At 34.3% G+C, this 16,992-nt stretch overlaps 1 protein-coding gene across 1 annotated transcript in view; it reads left to right on the top strand.

Moving 5' to 3' along the window:
• DYNC2H1 (dynein cytoplasmic 2 heavy chain 1) overlaps positions 1 to 16,992 on the top strand; it is a 387,388-nt gene that overhangs the window by 117,458 nt on the left and 252,938 nt on the right. The window contains exons 56-61 of the mRNA XM_024115318.3: positions 334 to 447; positions 1,058 to 1,218; positions 2,159 to 2,282; positions 3,102 to 3,223; positions 12,382 to 12,468; positions 14,856 to 14,982. Of these exons, the coding sequence (XP_023971086.1) occupies positions 334 to 447; positions 1,058 to 1,218; positions 2,159 to 2,282; positions 3,102 to 3,223; positions 12,382 to 12,468; positions 14,856 to 14,982 (735 nt within the window). The remainder of the gene's footprint in view (positions 1 to 333; positions 448 to 1,057; positions 1,219 to 2,158; positions 2,283 to 3,101; positions 3,224 to 12,381; positions 12,469 to 14,855; positions 14,983 to 16,992) is intronic.

Here is a 16,992-nt window from a genome sequence, read left to right as displayed (position 1 = left end):
CATAATAGTATTTATCTCAGGGTTGTTGCAAGTGTTAAATGTATATTATTATGATCATTTTCTAAATTATGCACTTCTGACATGTTTGATTTTTAAATAGTAAGCATTTATTACTTTGCTATTAAGAAAAAAATAAATCAAAGCATACTTCTTAATAGTAAATATAGAGTAAATTATATCATCAGTTTCCTAGGCATTTTAGAAACTTATGCCAATTAATATTAGAAAAGCATTTAATAGAAAGTGCTATTTTAAAATAACATTTTTGGTATCATGCTTTTAAATGTTGAGTACATTAAAATTGATTGGAATGCTATTTAAATATTCCTCTAGGATGCTAGTGAACAAAAGACAGAACTTGAAAGACTAAAGCACAGAATAGCAGAAGAAGTCATTAAAATTGAAGAAAGGAAAAACAAAATTGATGATGAATTAAAAGAAGTACAGGTAAGTTAAAAAAAAAAAAGGAAGCAGTGAAAGAGCCATTTACATTTTTGATTACCAACTTTACATAGGAGTTTAAATATTATTTGCATAAGTCACTTTCTAATAGTATTATAAATGTGACTTTCACTCAATACTATTTATAAAAGAGAAGCAGGAAGGAAAATCTGCTAGGAGGAGTAAGCAAACTAACTGATGGTTGTTAAAAATAATCTTTGTTTTCTGTGAACCATGTTGTTTTGACTGTAGAGGAAAAATATATTTTGTAGATAAATTAAGACAAACTCTTAGGCTTTTTTTCTTGAGACTTGATTAAATAAGCAAACAAGTCTTAGAATAAATATAAAGAGCCTCTTGAAAATGGCAAATTGTCTCAAAACAAATTAGATTTTCCAAATTAGACTGTTGCAGTTATGGTGAGAAAAAACTCTTACTTTCTCAATTTGAACATTTTGTACTTTGTGTGTTTTAGGGTATTTTGATATTTGAAGAGAACGTATATTAATAACTAGAGTCATTTTTAATAAATGACAATAAAACATTATTTGTAAAGAGTTAGTGATTTTTTTCATACATATTTTTTGAAAGTAAAAATGCCCTTTTCATGTTCTAGCCTCTAGTCAATGAAGCTAAACTAGCAGTTGGAAACATTAAGCCAGAATCTCTTTCAGAAATTCGTTCACTGCGTATGCCACCTGATGTAATCAGGGACATTCTTGAAGGAGTTTTAAGATTAATGGGTATCTTTGATACATCTTGGGTGAGCATGAAAAGGTAAGCTTTTGAATTTGTGAAAAATGTTATTTCACCAATGAATTATACATTAATATTTCTTATATTGCTTCTCAAACTGAATTTCATCTAAGTACCTGGTTACACACTTTCCCCTGATATTTCAAGATGGTCTGTGTAATCATATATCAAGATCTATATTTTCCTTTCTCTATAAGTGATTGTTAAAAGTGTCAAGGAAAACAGGAATGCCTTAAAGTCTTTAAGAACATCTTAATAAACATAAACATTTATTTGGTCCTCACACAGTATAGAGCATTGTGTTTACTGTGATTTACTGATGAAGAAAATATAGTCACTATTCTCAAAAAGAATCCTGGACTCTTGGCAGAGACAGAGAGATACAGAGAGCAGACGAGAGCCCCATAAATTATATAAGAGTGATGTAAACTGGAAGAGAAAAGGCTGATTATTAACTCAATATGCAATTATGCAGCTTTAGGTTTCACAGTATAACAATGATATTGTGGTTTGTCCTGCTATTCAATTCCATTTTAGGACTTAGGTTGATAGTAGAGTTCTTTTTCTATCTGAAATGGGAGAGAAGATTTAGATTGAGGGAGCACTTTAAAATCTTTCTTATAAAGGAGTCAGAATATTTTCTTGCATATCCTAGAATGTATTAGTACCCAGGGTTTCACAAAAAGGGATGTGGGTAGAGTTCAAGATTATAATTCCTTCATTTTATTGCTTCAGTGTATTCACAGAACATTAGAAAAACTGTTGTGCCTCTTTCTGGAGATCCTCGTCTATAAAAAATGACAAATGGTACTTTAGAAGCTTAAGTACTTTAAAAGTACCCTATTTTTTGGTTAACTAATAGATTAAAAGTATTGTATATACCACTTTGTTAAAATGATATTTTTGTTAAAAATAGCAAACTTTATTTAGCCTTATTTGAAGTACTATGCTTTAATTTCAGTTTCCTTGCAAAGAGAGGTGTGAGAGAAGACATAGCAACCTTTGATGCACGAAATATTCCAAAGGAAATAAGAGAGAGTGTTGAAGAACTTCTTTTTAAAAATAAAGGATCTTTTGATCCAAAGGTAATTTTTAACAGTTATGCCATGAACCCCCTTTCCATACTATATAATTTTCTGCTTGTCAAAATATGATGATTTATCATTATTGATTGTTTAGTTTACCTAAAAACTAAAAGTTTATTATAATAAGTTGTAAGTATTATAGCTGGGAAGCATTTACCAGAAGAATTAGGTAAACTATTGTAGAATCTAGGGGGTTGGGGGCAGATTTATTATCTTAAATCATTTTTGAATCTTATGATCTGCTGTCAACGGTAAGTTCCTAACTAATCATAACTTCCAACTTGCCTGTATGCTTTTATTTCTTCTAGTATACTTGTCATATAATAACAGATATCTCTCTTGGGATACTTATATCTAATTTCAGTGAAGAGTTTAAATTCCATGATTCTGGTCTTTTTTAGATCCTTTATTCAAAATGTCATGTACTGCTTCTTTGACACCAATAGCAGTTGTTCGAAAATTGCTTTTATCTAATAAAGATCTGTCTTGTATATTGAAGAGAAAGAATTGATGCTTGAACATCATTGTGGACGGCACATGTTTTCATTTTAAACCTGGCTAGTAATTACTTATGTCAATAAAATGTCATTATATTAAAGATTATATGTGGTTCAAAAATATTTATTCTTAAGAAAAAATAGAGTTTATGTATTTTTCACTTAATCAAAATAGCAATTCACTTTATTTTTGCTATAAACCAAAAACTTCATTATTCGGGATAAGTTATTAAACAAATGCTTAAAAAAATACACTAGAATTAACTTTGCTTTTATTTGAAATTAAGTTAGGATGCGGGATAATTTCTGATGTATTTTTCAGAATGCTAAGCGCGCCAGTACTGCAGCTGCTCCTTTAGCTGCCTGGGTTAAAGCCAATGTCCAGTACTCCCATGTCTTGGAACGAATTCAGCCTTTGGAAACTGAACAGGCAGGATTAGAATCGTAAGTGAAACATCAAATAAATAATTCTGACCTTTATTTTCATCAACCTGATGACCTAGTTATATTATTAGGATTTATTTCTTGTCTGTATCTAAAAAGGCAGCTGACAACACTGAGTCATTTAAATACAAATTAAGAATGTAGATCAAAATGATGGAGTGGAGGATGTGGAGCTTACCTCACCTCACAAACACATCAAAAATACATCTACATGTGGAACAATTATCATGGAAAACTAACTAGAAACTGGCAGAAGAACTGTACAATTAAAGCTGCAAGAAAGATCTGTACATAATTGGGTAGGACAGAAAAAAAAGGCATTTGGTCAGGACCTGAGCCCCTAGGAAGGATCTGTAAGAAAGAGAAGTTCTATATGGGTGGACACTTGACTTGAAGAGTGAGGAGGTTGAGCCACAAACTGGGCATACCAGTCCTGGGCTCCTGCATGGAAGAGACAGTCCCCCTTGCCTGCTGGGAAATCTACTGAGACAGACAGAAGGGCTGGAAAAGCCTAGACTCTACTTGTGAGGAGTGCTTGCATGCTGGCTTGCTAACAATCAGGGTGGAGAGAGCTTTGCATTAGTGGGTGCTGCCTTACCACACTTCCCAATCCGAACGGGCAAACAACCCAGGCCCACTCCACTCCATCCCTGGTGCAAGATTTGCACACAGACTTGGTCTAGCTATGCAGAGACAGACTGGGGAGGCTGGGGTATGATCTGGTGGAGCCATGGAGGCCATTGTCAATGTGCACATAAGCAGTGCCACAGAAATGCCCAGTGACTAAGCACTGAAGCTCAGGCAGACAGGCCTTGAGAGAGACACAGCCCGTGGACCTGGGGTGTGGTCCCGGTGGGACGGTAGCAGTTGTCATCAGCATGCTCAGGAGTACAGAGCCTTTCATCTCCCAGTGAGAGCACCCTGGCTCTGGCTCCACTCACTCCACACCACAGCTTAGCAGTAGATCTGGGGCAGACAGGTCCTGTGAGAACACTGCCACAGAGGCAGCCCAGATCTCTGGTAGCAGTGCAGTCACTTCAATTCCTGCAGCCACAACGCCTCAGCTCTCAGCCCCAGCCTACTTCAGACCATAAGCTTGCACTAGATCTCGGATGAACACAGCAGAGAAAGGGATTCAACCTTGGGATGCTTCTGAGCAGAAACGTGAATGCCTACACAGGTGACACATAGGTCCTCTGTGACTGCATGGGCCTTACTTGCTTCAGCAATCACCTCCTTTTGGGCAGGGCTTAAACTCATGGGCAGTGGAACCTGATTGAGCCTGACCATCAGGGCTTCTACTCCAACAACTGGGGAGCAGACCTCACCCCTGACAGGGCATTGACAGCCATGGAGCAGAGAAAAAGTCCCACTTCACATCTTGTACAGGCTCTAGATGCTACAACACCAGCCATACCACCTATCAAGGGGATAATAGCCCACACACCCTGAAGAACGATGTGGCTGGCATCCAACTGAAATCAGCCCTCACACCAAAAATATTGGATTCACACAGTCTACACAGTGATGCTCCCACATAAAAACACCCCTTCAAGACCACAGTAGATAACTGTTTCTGCTAAATTCACAGAGACAAAGAAAGTTAAGTAAAATGAAAAGGGAGAGGAACTACTTCCAATTAAAAGAACAAGATAAATCCCCTGAAAGAACAAATAATGAAACAGACCATGCACCAGTCTGCTAGACCCTGAACTCAAAAAGGAGGTAATAAAAATGCTAACTGAATTAAGAAAGATTATCGATAGAAACACAGATCACTGTAACAAGGACCTAGAAACTATAAAGAGGAACCTATCAAAAATAGACAATTCAATTCCCAAGATAAAACCAATCTAGAAGCAATGAATAGCAGACTAAATGACACAAAAGAATAAATAAGTGATCTGGAGATAGAATAATGGAAATCACCCAATCAGAACAGCAGGCAGAAAGACAAATGAAAAAAAAAATGAAATCAACATATCAGATCTATGGGATAATTTAAAACATGCTAACCTTTGCATGACAGGGGTTTCAGAAGGAAATCAGAGAAGGGGGTTGAAAATGTATTGAAGAAAATATGGCTGAAGACTTCTCAAACCTAAAGAAGGAAACAGATACCCAAGTACAGTAAGCACAGAGTCCCAAACAAGATGAACCCAAACAGACCCACACTAAATCATATATTAATTAAAATGGCAAAAGTTAAAGAGAGGATTCTAAAGGCAGCAAGAGAAAAACAAAGATTTAGTTACAGGGGAACCACCAAAAGGCTATCAGCTGATTTCTCTGCAGAAACTTTACAGGCTAGTAGGGATGGCATGATATATTCAAAGTACTGAAGGGCAAAGCCTGCAACCTAGGATGCTGTTCCTAGCAAGATTATCATTTGGAATAGAAGGAGAGCTAAAGAAGTTTTCAGAGAAGCAAAAACTAAAAGAATTCAGCAATACTAAACCTACCCTAAAAGAAATATTGAAGGGTCTTCTCTAAATGGAAAAGAAGCAAGAATCTGTTGGAAAGGGAAAATCAGAATAGGAAAGGCAATTATATGAAAGGATTGAAGATCACTTTTAAAAACCAATACATAGATTAAAAAATAAAAATAAAATTGTGAAAGTAATTATAACTACAATTAACAGTAAAAGGATAAGCATGACAATGTAAAATAGGATATCAGAATCACAAAATGTAGGGGAGGGGAGTATAAAAATGTAGATTTTTAAAAAATACGAACTTGAATGACTATCAATTGAAAGCAAGTAGATATAGTTATGGGTCAACATACTTGAACTCCATGGTAACCTTAAATCAGAAACGTACAATAGATTCACCAAAACCAAAAAGAAAGAACTCAAGCATACTACAAAAGAAAAACATCAACCCCCTCCCCCTGCCAAAAGAAAAAAAAATGCACAGAGAAGAACTACAAAAACAATTGGAAAACAAGGATTAAAATGGCAGTAAATACATACTTATCAATAATTACTTTAAATGTCGCTGGACTAAATGATCAAAAGACAGAGTGGCAGATTGGAGGAAAAAACCAAGAAACTACAATTTGCTGCCTTCAGAAGACTAACATCAGGATGAAAGTTACACATAGACTGAAAGGGGATGGAAAAAGAGAATTCATGCAAATGGAAGCAACAAGAAAGTGGGGGTAACAATACTCCTATCAGACAAAATAGACTTTAAAACAATAGCCATAAAGGAAGAAAAAAGGCATTATATAATGATAAAGTGATCAATATAAGAAGAGGATATTACACTTGTACTGTAGGAGCACCTAAGTATATAAAACAAATGCTAGCAGTCATAAAGGGAGAAATTGACAATGATACAATAATAGTAGGAATCTTTAACACCCCACTGACATCAATGGACAGATCATCCAGACAGAAAATCAATAAGGCAAGAACGTTCCTAAATGATACAATAGAGCAGTTGGACTTAATTGATGTCTACAGGGCACTACATGCAAAACAAAAAACAAAAACAGAATACATGTTCCTTTCAAGCTCACATAGAAGATTCTCTAGGATAGATAACATACTAGATCACAGAACAAGCCTCAACAAATTTAAGAGGATAGATATTATTTCAAGCATCTTTTCTGACCACAGTGGTATGGAACTAGAAATCAAGTACAGAAAGCAAAATAGGCAAAGAACAAACACATGTAGACAAAACAACAAGCTACTAAAAAGACGGTGGCTTAACAATGAAATCAAAGAATAAATCAGAAAATACCTTGAGACAAATGACAATGAAAACACAACCTTACAAAATCTATGGGATGCAGCAAAACAGTTTTAAGAGGGAAATTTATAGTGATATACAGGCCTTCCTCAAGTAACAAGAAAAATCTCAAATAAACAACCTAACCTACCACCAAAATGAATAAGAAAGAGAAGGATAAACAAAATCCAAAGTTAACAGAAGGAACGAAATAATAAAGATCAAGGGGAAATAAACAAAATAAGAGATCAAAAAATAATAGAAAAGATCAATAAAACCAAGAGCTGGTATTTTGAAAAGGTAAATCAACAAACCTCCAGAGAGACTCACCAAGAGCAAAAGAGAAAGGACTCCAATAAATAAAATAAGAAATGAAAGAGGAGAAATAACAACTGATACCAGAGAAATACAAAAAATTATAAGAATACCATGAACAGTTTTATACTAACAAATTAGACAACCTGGAAGAAATGAACAAGTTTCTAGGAACATACAGCCTGCCAAAATTGAGTCAAGAAGAAATGGATAACTTGAACAGACTCATCACTAGAAGTGCAGTAGAGTATGTAATTAAAAAAAAAAAACCTCCCTACAAACAAAAGCCCTGGACTGGATGGCTTCACTGGGAAATTCTACCAAACATACAAGGAAGAACTCATACCAGTCCTTCTAAAACTATTGCAAAAAGTTGAAGAGGAGGGAACACTTCCAAATTCAATCTATGAGACCACCATTATCCTGACACCAAAGCCAGACAAAGACACTGAATTTAGACATAAAAATCTTCAGCAAAATATTAGCAAATTGAATCCAACAATACATGAAAAGGATCATACACCATGATAAAGTTGGGTTCATTCCAGGATCACAAGGATGGTTCAAAATATATGAATCAATCAGTGTGATACACCACATTAACAAAAGCAAAGACAGAAACCACATCATCATCTCAATAGTTGCAGAAAAAGCATTTGACAAAGTTCAATATCCATTCATGATAAAAACTCTCACCAAAATGGATATATAGGGAACATATCTGAACATAATAAAAGCTATTTATGACAGACCCATAGCCAACATAATACTCAATGGTGAAAAGCTGAAAGGCTTCCTGGTAAATTCAAGAACAAGGCAGGGATATCCACTCTCACCAGTTTTATTCAACATTGTAGTGGAAGACCTAACTACAGCAGTCGGACAAGAAAAAGAAGTAAAAGGTTTATGAATTGGAAGGAAAGATTGAAAACTGTCACTACTTCAGATGACATGATACTCTATAAAGAGAACCCCAAAGTCTCCATACAAAAACTATTAGAACTAATAAATGAGTTCAGAAAGGTAGCAGGATACAAGATTAATACATGGAAATTTGTTGTGTTTCTTTACACTAACAATTAAATATCAGAAAGAGAAAGCAAAAAAAAAAATCCTGTTTAAAATCGTGTCAAAAAAAGTAAAATACCTAGGAATAAACTTAACTGAGAAAAAAAAAAGAAAAAAACTTAACTGAGGAGGTGAAAGATGTATATGCTGAAAGCTGTAAAACATTGGTATAAAGTAAATTGAGGATGATTCAAAGAGACAAAACGATATCCCATGCTCTTGGATTGGAGGAATTAATATTGTTAAAATGGCTATACTACCCAAAGTAATATACAGATTTAGTGCAATCTCTATCAAAATACTCATGACATTTTTCACAGAACTAGAACAAATAATCCTAAAATTTATATGGAACCCCAAAAGACCCAGAATTGCCAAAGCAATCCTGAGGAAAAAGAACAAAGTTGGAGGCAAACCCCTTCCAGACTTCAGACTATACTACAAAGCTACAGTAATCAAAACAGTGTAGTATTGGCACAAAAACAGACATATAGATCAATGGAACAGAATAGACAGCCCAGAAATAAACCCATGCACCCATGGTCTATGACGAAGGAGGCAAGAATATACAATGGAGAAAAGACAGTTTCTTTAACAAGTGGTGTTGGGAAAGCTGGACAGCTACATGTAAATCAATGAAATTAGAACACTCCCTCACACCATATACAAAAATAAACTCAAAATAGTTTAAAGACCTAAACATAAGACATGACACCATAAAACTCCTAGAAGAGAACATAGGCAAAAACATTTTCTGACATAAATCATAGCAATATTTTCTTGGATCAGTCACGTAAGGCAAAAGAAATAAAAGCAAAAATAAACAAATGGCACCTAATCAGACTTAAAAGCTTTTGCACAGCAAAGGAAACCATCAACAAAATGAAAAGAAAACCTACAGAATGGGAAAAAAATATTTGCAAGCAGTGTGACTGACAAGGGGTAAATATGCAAACAATTCATATAACTCATTAACAAAAAAATAACCTAATCAAAAAATGGGCAGAAGGCCTAAATAGACATTTCTCCAAAGAAGACATACAAATGGCCAACAGGCACATGAAAAGATGCTCATCATCACTAATTATTAGAGAAATGCAAATCAAAACCCCAATGAGGTATCACCTCACACAAGTCAGAATGGCTATCATCAAAAAGTCCACAAATAATAAATGCCGGAGAGGGTGTGGAGAAAGGGAACCCTCCTACACTGTTGGTGGGAATGTAAACTGGTGCAGCCACTATGGAAAACAGTATGGAGGTTCCTTAAAAAACTAAAAGTAAAGCTACCATATGATCTTGCAATCCCACTCCTGGGCATATATCTGGAGAAAACCATAATTTGAAAAGATACATGCACCTTAGTGTTCATTGCAGCACTGTTTACAATAGCCAAGACATGGAAGCAAGCTAAATGTCCATCAACAGATGAATGGATAAAGAAGATACACAAAATGAATCTATATACAAAACAGAAGCAGACTTACAGACATATAATACAAATTTATGGTTACCAAAGGAGAGAGAGAGTGAGGGCTAGATTAGGCATATATTATTAAAAGACATAAGCTATTATACATAAAATAGATAAGCAACAAGGTTTTACTGTATAGCACAGGGAATTTTATTCAATATCTTATAATCTACAATGGAATATAATCTGCAAAAAAAAAACTGTATCACCATGCTGTACACCTGAAACTAACAGTATTGTAAATTAACTATACATCATTAAAGAAAAAGAATAAATTAAAAGTTAAACAGAACAAAAAAAGAAAAAGCAATTAAAAGATGGATAGCAGAATCAACTCACTTTTTCCTCCTCTGTTAAGTTGTTGGAAAGATAAGTTTGTAGAAGTTCCTTTAGAAAGAGCCAAAATTTTGTGAAGGAATGCTGTCAAAGTACAAAAAGTAGATTTTAGAAATTTAGAGCTTCTATATTTTTTTCTCTAAATTTTAGGAAACTTTTAGTATATAATTTCCCAAACATCTGGCAGGTGTGGGGAAAATTTAACGATTTACTTTTGGAGCTTAAACTTTTAATTTGCTATTGTTACTAAGTATTATATTTTATCTCATTTGTTCTAAATGCAGACTAAGAGATATGTTATGTTCGTGATCATTCAACTTTTGAAATTATCTATTACTTCTTACTCTACACAAGGAGATTTTTAGCTGCCTAAGTTTCTTATTTTTTTCAATATAATTACATGAAATGTTTGTGTTAATCATATTAAATATGATTATATATTTTGATTATATAAATATTTTTACAGCTTAGGCATATCATGTTTTATGAGTATATTTCCTTTCTTGTATACCTTTTGTTATGCTTAATAATTGCCTTAATTTTTCAATTGATTATTTTTTTCTGTTTATGTATCACATATTTATCCACAGTCTTTTTGTCAGCTCCTAAAACGTATTTGGAATCTATGTGTTCTTAGTACTCTCCTACTTAGAGTCTTTTGTCCTCCTGTTTCAAGGTGGGTTAGTTCTTCCCTAGGCCTGCAGTCTACAGCTTAAGTTATCTTGAGATTGCTTTTCACCATTATTCTGGGGTTATATTTGTATGTGTTCTGATCATATTCTCTTATTTTGGGTCTTTGTCTTTCTCTTTCTTAGTTTAGTCCCTCATTTTTCTGGAACACATCCTCCATGGTAGCTTCTTTTTTTTTGTTTGTTTGGGTTTTTTTTTGCAGTACGTGGGCCTCTCACTGTTGTGGCCTCTCCCGTTGCGGAGCACAGGCTCCAGACGCGCAGCCTCAGCGGCCATGGCTTACGGGCCCAGCCGCTCCGCGGCATGTGGGATCTTCCTGGACCGGGGCACAAACCCATGTCCCCTGAATCGGCAGGTGGACTCTCAACCACTGCGCCACCAGGGAAGCCCCATAGTAGCTTCTTAAGCAAGGTTATATGGGATGAAAAATATTTTGAGATTTGCATGTCTAAAATTATCTGTATTATACTATTATATGTGATCATAATTGGGCTGGGTTTAAAATACTAGACTAGAAATAGATTAATATCATGATTTTGAAGGCCTTATTCTATTATAGTAGTTCTCAAAATGTGGTCCCTGAACCAGCAGCATCAATGTTACCTGGGAAGTTGTTAAAAGAGCAAATTTTTGATCTCCATCAAGGCTTATTGAATCAGATATGCTGGGGAATGAGACCTTGCAATCTTGTGTTTTGACAAAAACTCAAGTTGATTTGTGCAATGCACAAATGCCCAGCAGTGCATGGCAGTGTGGATTGGCCATTTGATGACAACCTCTCAATATTTGTGGGTATTTTTGAGAGGGGTAAACCAGTCATTTCTCTAGAAGAATCCTAATATCTTCTGCCTAGGGATTGAGTAGGGGTGGTTGGGGGTGGGTAAGGGGCATAAGGTTTGACTTTCAGGGATATATGTAGACGATAGTCTGCTATCAATGCAGGAGGGAATCTGAGGTCAAACGTTACATTATCAGTTATCAAACAATCTTCTGTGTTTAGCTCTATTATTTTCTTCAGAGGTACCTGTTGTCCACATTTCCTGAACATTTTTGAATACTTCTTTTCACCTATCTTCCTGCAGTCATTTAACTTTTGCCCTTTTGCATTTTGGTGTGTCAGTTATCACTTTTCAAAATTTTATTAAAATTACTCCTTCATAGTACTTTTCTCTTTCATTGTCTTTATTCTTGTGCATGTGTGTTTTAACTTATTCCCTTGTGTTCATTTTAGTAGGATTTTAGAAGGGATAGAAGATAAGTGAATACTTTTAGTCTTCCATTTTTATCTAGAAATCTATGGGCACAAGTGTTTTAAAATATAGATTCCTGGAAGTGGTATGGTTAGGTCAGAGAATACACTTTTAATTATAGCATTGCTTTTCAAATCAAATTCTAAGTGAAGATATTATAACTACTGAATTATTGACAGTTTTCATTGTCATTTATTTACTGCACGATTACATTTTAAGGTGCTGTTGCGGCTTTTCGTTGATAACTAAAGTAGAATGACTTATAAAATTGAATTATATTTTAGAAATTTGCGGAAAACTGAAGACAGAAAAAGGAAACTAGAGGAGCTTCTTAATTCTGTTGGTCAAAAAGTGTCAGAACTCAAAGAAAAGTAAGTTAAGTTTTGAAATGTATTTTGAATATTTGAAAACATACCTCAACTAATACTTAAATTTTGAAAATCTTAGTTATAATCACTGTCTTAATTTTTTGGTATCTCACTCTAAAAAGGGCAAGGATGTAAAATAATATAGAATGTCTTCCTTTTTAAAAAAATTTAATAAGAACAAAAATATTTTAAGTTTCTGTATTCCCAAGCATTGGAAAATTGAGAAGTAAGAATTGAATGTAATGTGTTAATGCTGCGAGTGTTTACATTTGGTATTCCCATTTCTTCATTATTTTGACTTCAAGATTTTAGACACCTTTATTTCAGATGATGCTATAGGACCACCTATTCCATAATTTTTCCAGAGGTATATGATCATGTTAAAATTTTTTATCTTTTTAACTTTGCCCTTTTTGGTATTAAAAAATATTCCTTCATGCAAATATTATTCTCAAATTTAAGAACCATTTATGAATGTGATTAATCTTAAAACCTTTCATGTACCTCTGTGCTCCTGTGATTGCTTTTTAATATAGGATAGAAAATATTGGTATGGGAATTATTATAAATCTGGAAGCATTTTCCTTTAAGAAATGTGAAGATTGGAAAATGGGAGAATGTGTCATTAAATATAGCATATGTTATCACTTGCTTTCAGTTTTATGAGACTAAAACTTTCCTATAAACATATTTTTTCTTTAAGTGGTGTGTTATGTTTCCTTTTTTTTCTTATGGAAGAAATACAAATTATTTCACCAAGAAAAATATTCATCAGACTGAAAACTATGATTTTTTTTTTCTATATAGAGTTAGGAAACAGTGATCTCTGTTTACATTTATATATATTTATTTATAGAGAAAAAACAAAAAAATCTTCAAACCCATAAATTCAATGTTTTTCATATTCCTGAATGCTTTTTTTGTTAGACATACAGAAATGAAATCACATAATTTCCTTCCAGGTATAATTAGAGAAGTATAAGGAAAATAATATATTATTTTCAGTGTTACATTCTCAGAATCAGTACGTAATAATACTCAGATAATTGTCAAATATTTATTGAGTGGTTAGCTTATGATACCAATGTTTGACTCCATTTGTTAGTCATTTGCGTGTGTCAGGTGTTGTCCTAGGCACTTTACATATTCATCATTTTTAACACTTAAAACAACACTGAGAGGTGGATATTCTTACATTTTGCAGATTAGGAAGCTAAAGATTAGAAAGATTTGTTTGCCTAAGTTGAGCAGTTAGTAAATGACTAAGCAAGCATTAGATCTTGTATTTGTCTGACTCCATAAAGTTCCTTGTCTTAGTCACTACACCATACTATCACTATTTTGGAAGGATTATTATGAAAACCTTCTGAATAATATGCCTGAGGACCTTGTGGATAATGTGATTGAGAAATTGAATTTTTAATTTTATTTAGTTTTAATTAATTTAAATTTAGACAGCCATATGTGGCTACCATTTTGGACAAGTGACTCCTAGAGTCTTATGTCTAGGGAAGGGAGGAACAGAGCACTTAGAGAGGCAATAAAAGTACTGTAAAATGCCTGGAACTTAATATCAGACACACCCATATATGAATTTTAGGTCCTCTGCTTACTGTTGGGGAGACCTGTGCAATAATCTGTTTGGATTTAAGTCTCCATATTTATAAAATGAGAATTGTAATACTTATTTTGAACTGTTCTGAGAATTGGCAGAATCCTGGGCATTTTGAAGGCACTTACATATTTGTCGAAGGACTAAGCAATAGGAATATTACTATTATATTTAATAAAATAATATATATGTACAAGTATTTTTAAGGAAAATAATTTAAAAGTTTTAAACTTTGGCAAATGGGCACATAGGGAGAGAACATATCTAATGGGCTGAATATTTCAGGTGAGTTTTAAGATTTTATTTATGTTTTTGAGAGGTATATATTTGAGGGAGTTAGAGTGAGGGGTGAGGTAGGGATAAGGAAGGAACTGGAAAGTATTCTAGGCAAATGGAACTCCTGTTGAAGGGCACAGCAGATAAAAGATAGGGCATTTTCTGAGAATATAAAATTCTTCAGATGTTGACATATAGTTTTACTGAGCTGAGTAAAATGAAATAAAACTGAAAAGATAGATCAATATTATGACTGGGCCTTTGAATGTCATATTAATAAGTTTGAACATAATGTAGTAGGACATCAAGGCCCTGTGAGAATGTTCCCCTTTAAATTTATGCATTGGTATTGTGTCTGTTACATTAATGATATTTTATATGCAAATATTATCAATATTATAGTTAAATTATTGTATAAAAGGTCACTTTACTATATATGCATAATTTAATTAAATCTATCTTAAATCCAGTTATCTTTAATTAAATTTTAATGTTTTCATAGATTTCAGAGCAGGACTTCAGAAGCTGCCAAACTTGAAGCTGAAGTAAGCAAAGCACAAGAAACAATTAAAGCTGCAGAAGTCTTGATTAATCAGCTTGATAGAGAGCACAAGAGATGGAATGCACAGGTTTGTTTGAATGAGAGGTCATAAAGAGGCATTGTTTAAAACACAGGAAATGTGTAAGATAATGTATTTGTTAACAAAATGAAAAGGAAAAAATATCCATTAAATTTCAGCCCCAGCTTAGGATAAATTATCTGGATATTAATGGCCATGATGTGAATTAATCTTTTTTTTAACATCTTTATTGGAGTATAATTGCTTTACACTGGTGAGTTAGCTTCTGCTGTATAAAAAAGTGAATCAGCTATACATAAACATATATCCCCATATGTCCTCCTGCTAGCAGCTCCCTCCCACCCTCCCTATCCCACCCCTCAGGTAGGTGGACACAAAGCACCGAGGTGATCTCCCTGTGCTATGTGGCTGCTTCCCACTAGCTATCTGTTTTACATTTGGTAGTGTATATATGTCCATGCCACTCTATCACTTCGTCCCAGCTTACTCTTCCCCCTCCCTGTGTCCTCAAGTCCATTCTCTATGTCTGCGTCTTTATTCCTGTCCTGCCCCTAGGTTCTTCAGAACCATTTTTTTTAGATTCCATATTTGTGTGTTAGCATACGGTATTTGTTTTTCTCTTTCTGACTTACTTCACTCTGTATGACAGTATCTATGTCCATGTACCTCATTACAAATAACTCAGTTTTGTTTCTTTTTATGCCTGAGTAATATTCCATTGTATATATGTGCCACATCTTCTGTATCCATTCATCTGTTGATGGACACTTGGTTGCTAACATGTCCTGTCTATTGTAAATAGTGCTGCAGTGAACATTGTGGTACATGTCTCTTTTTGAATTATGGTTTTCTCAGGGTATATGCCCAGCAGTGGGATTGCTGGGTCGTATTGTAGTTCTATTTATAGACTTTTCACCATTGTATAGTCTTTCCTCCTTTATCAAAAATAAGGTGGCCATATGTGCGTGGGTTGATCTCTGGGCTTTCAATCCTGTTCAGTTGATCTATTTTCTATATTTGTGCCAGTATCATTCTGTCTTGATTACTGTGGTTTTGTAGTATAGTCTGAAGACGGGAGCCTGATTCCTCCAGTTCCGGTTTTCTTTCTCAAGATTGCTTTGGCTGTTCCGGGTCTTTTGTGTTTCCATACAAATTGTGAAATATTTTTTTCTAGTTCTGTGAAAAATGCCATTGGTAGTTTGATAGGGATTGCATTGAATCTGTCAATTGCTTTGGGTGGTATAGTCATTTTCACAAAGTTGATTCTTCCAATCCTAGCACATGGTATATCTCTCCATCTATTTGTATCATCTTTAATTTCTTTCATCAGTGTCTTATCGTTTTCTGCATACAAGTCTTTTGTCTCCTTAGGTAGGTTTATTCCTAGGTATTTTATTCTTTTTGTTGCAATGGTAAATGGGAGTGTTTCCTTAATTTCTCTTTCAGATTTTTCACCATTAGTGTATAGGAATGCAGGAGATTTCTGTGCATTAATTTTGTATCCTGCTACTTTACCACATTCATTGATTAGGTCTAGTAGTTTTCTGGTAACATCATTGTGATTCTCTATGAATGATGTTGCCTGTGGGTTTGTCATATATGGCCTTTATTATGTTGAGGTAAGTTCCCTCTATACCTATGTTCTGTAGAGTTTTTATCATAAGTGGGTGTTGAATTTTGTCAAAAGCTTTTTCTGTGTCTATTGAGATGATCATATGGTTTTTCTCCTTCAATTCGTTAATATGGTTTATCACATTGACTGATTTGCATATATTGAAGAATCCTTGCATTCCTGGGATAATCCCCATTTGATCATGGTGTAGGATCCTTTTAATGTGCTGCTGGATTCCGTTTGCTAGTATTTTGTTGAGGATTTTTGCATTTATGTTCATCAGTGATATTGGTTGATAATTTTCTTTTTTGGTGACATCTTTGGTTTTGGTGTCAGGGTGATGGTGGCCTCGTACAATGAGTTTAGGAGTGTTCCTCCCTCTACTATATTTTGGAAGAGTTTGAGAAGGATAGGTGTTAGCTCTTCTCTAAATGTTTGATAGAATT

This window comes from Physeter macrocephalus, chromosome 16 (genome assembly GCF_002837175.3).
Source record: "Physeter macrocephalus isolate SW-GA chromosome 16, ASM283717v5, whole genome shotgun sequence".
NCBI classification, from domain to species: Eukaryota; Metazoa; Chordata; class Mammalia; order Artiodactyla; family Physeteridae; genus Physeter; species Physeter macrocephalus.
The sequence above is the reverse complement of the archived record's forward strand: the minus strand, read 5'-3'. Positions and strand labels throughout refer to the sequence as shown.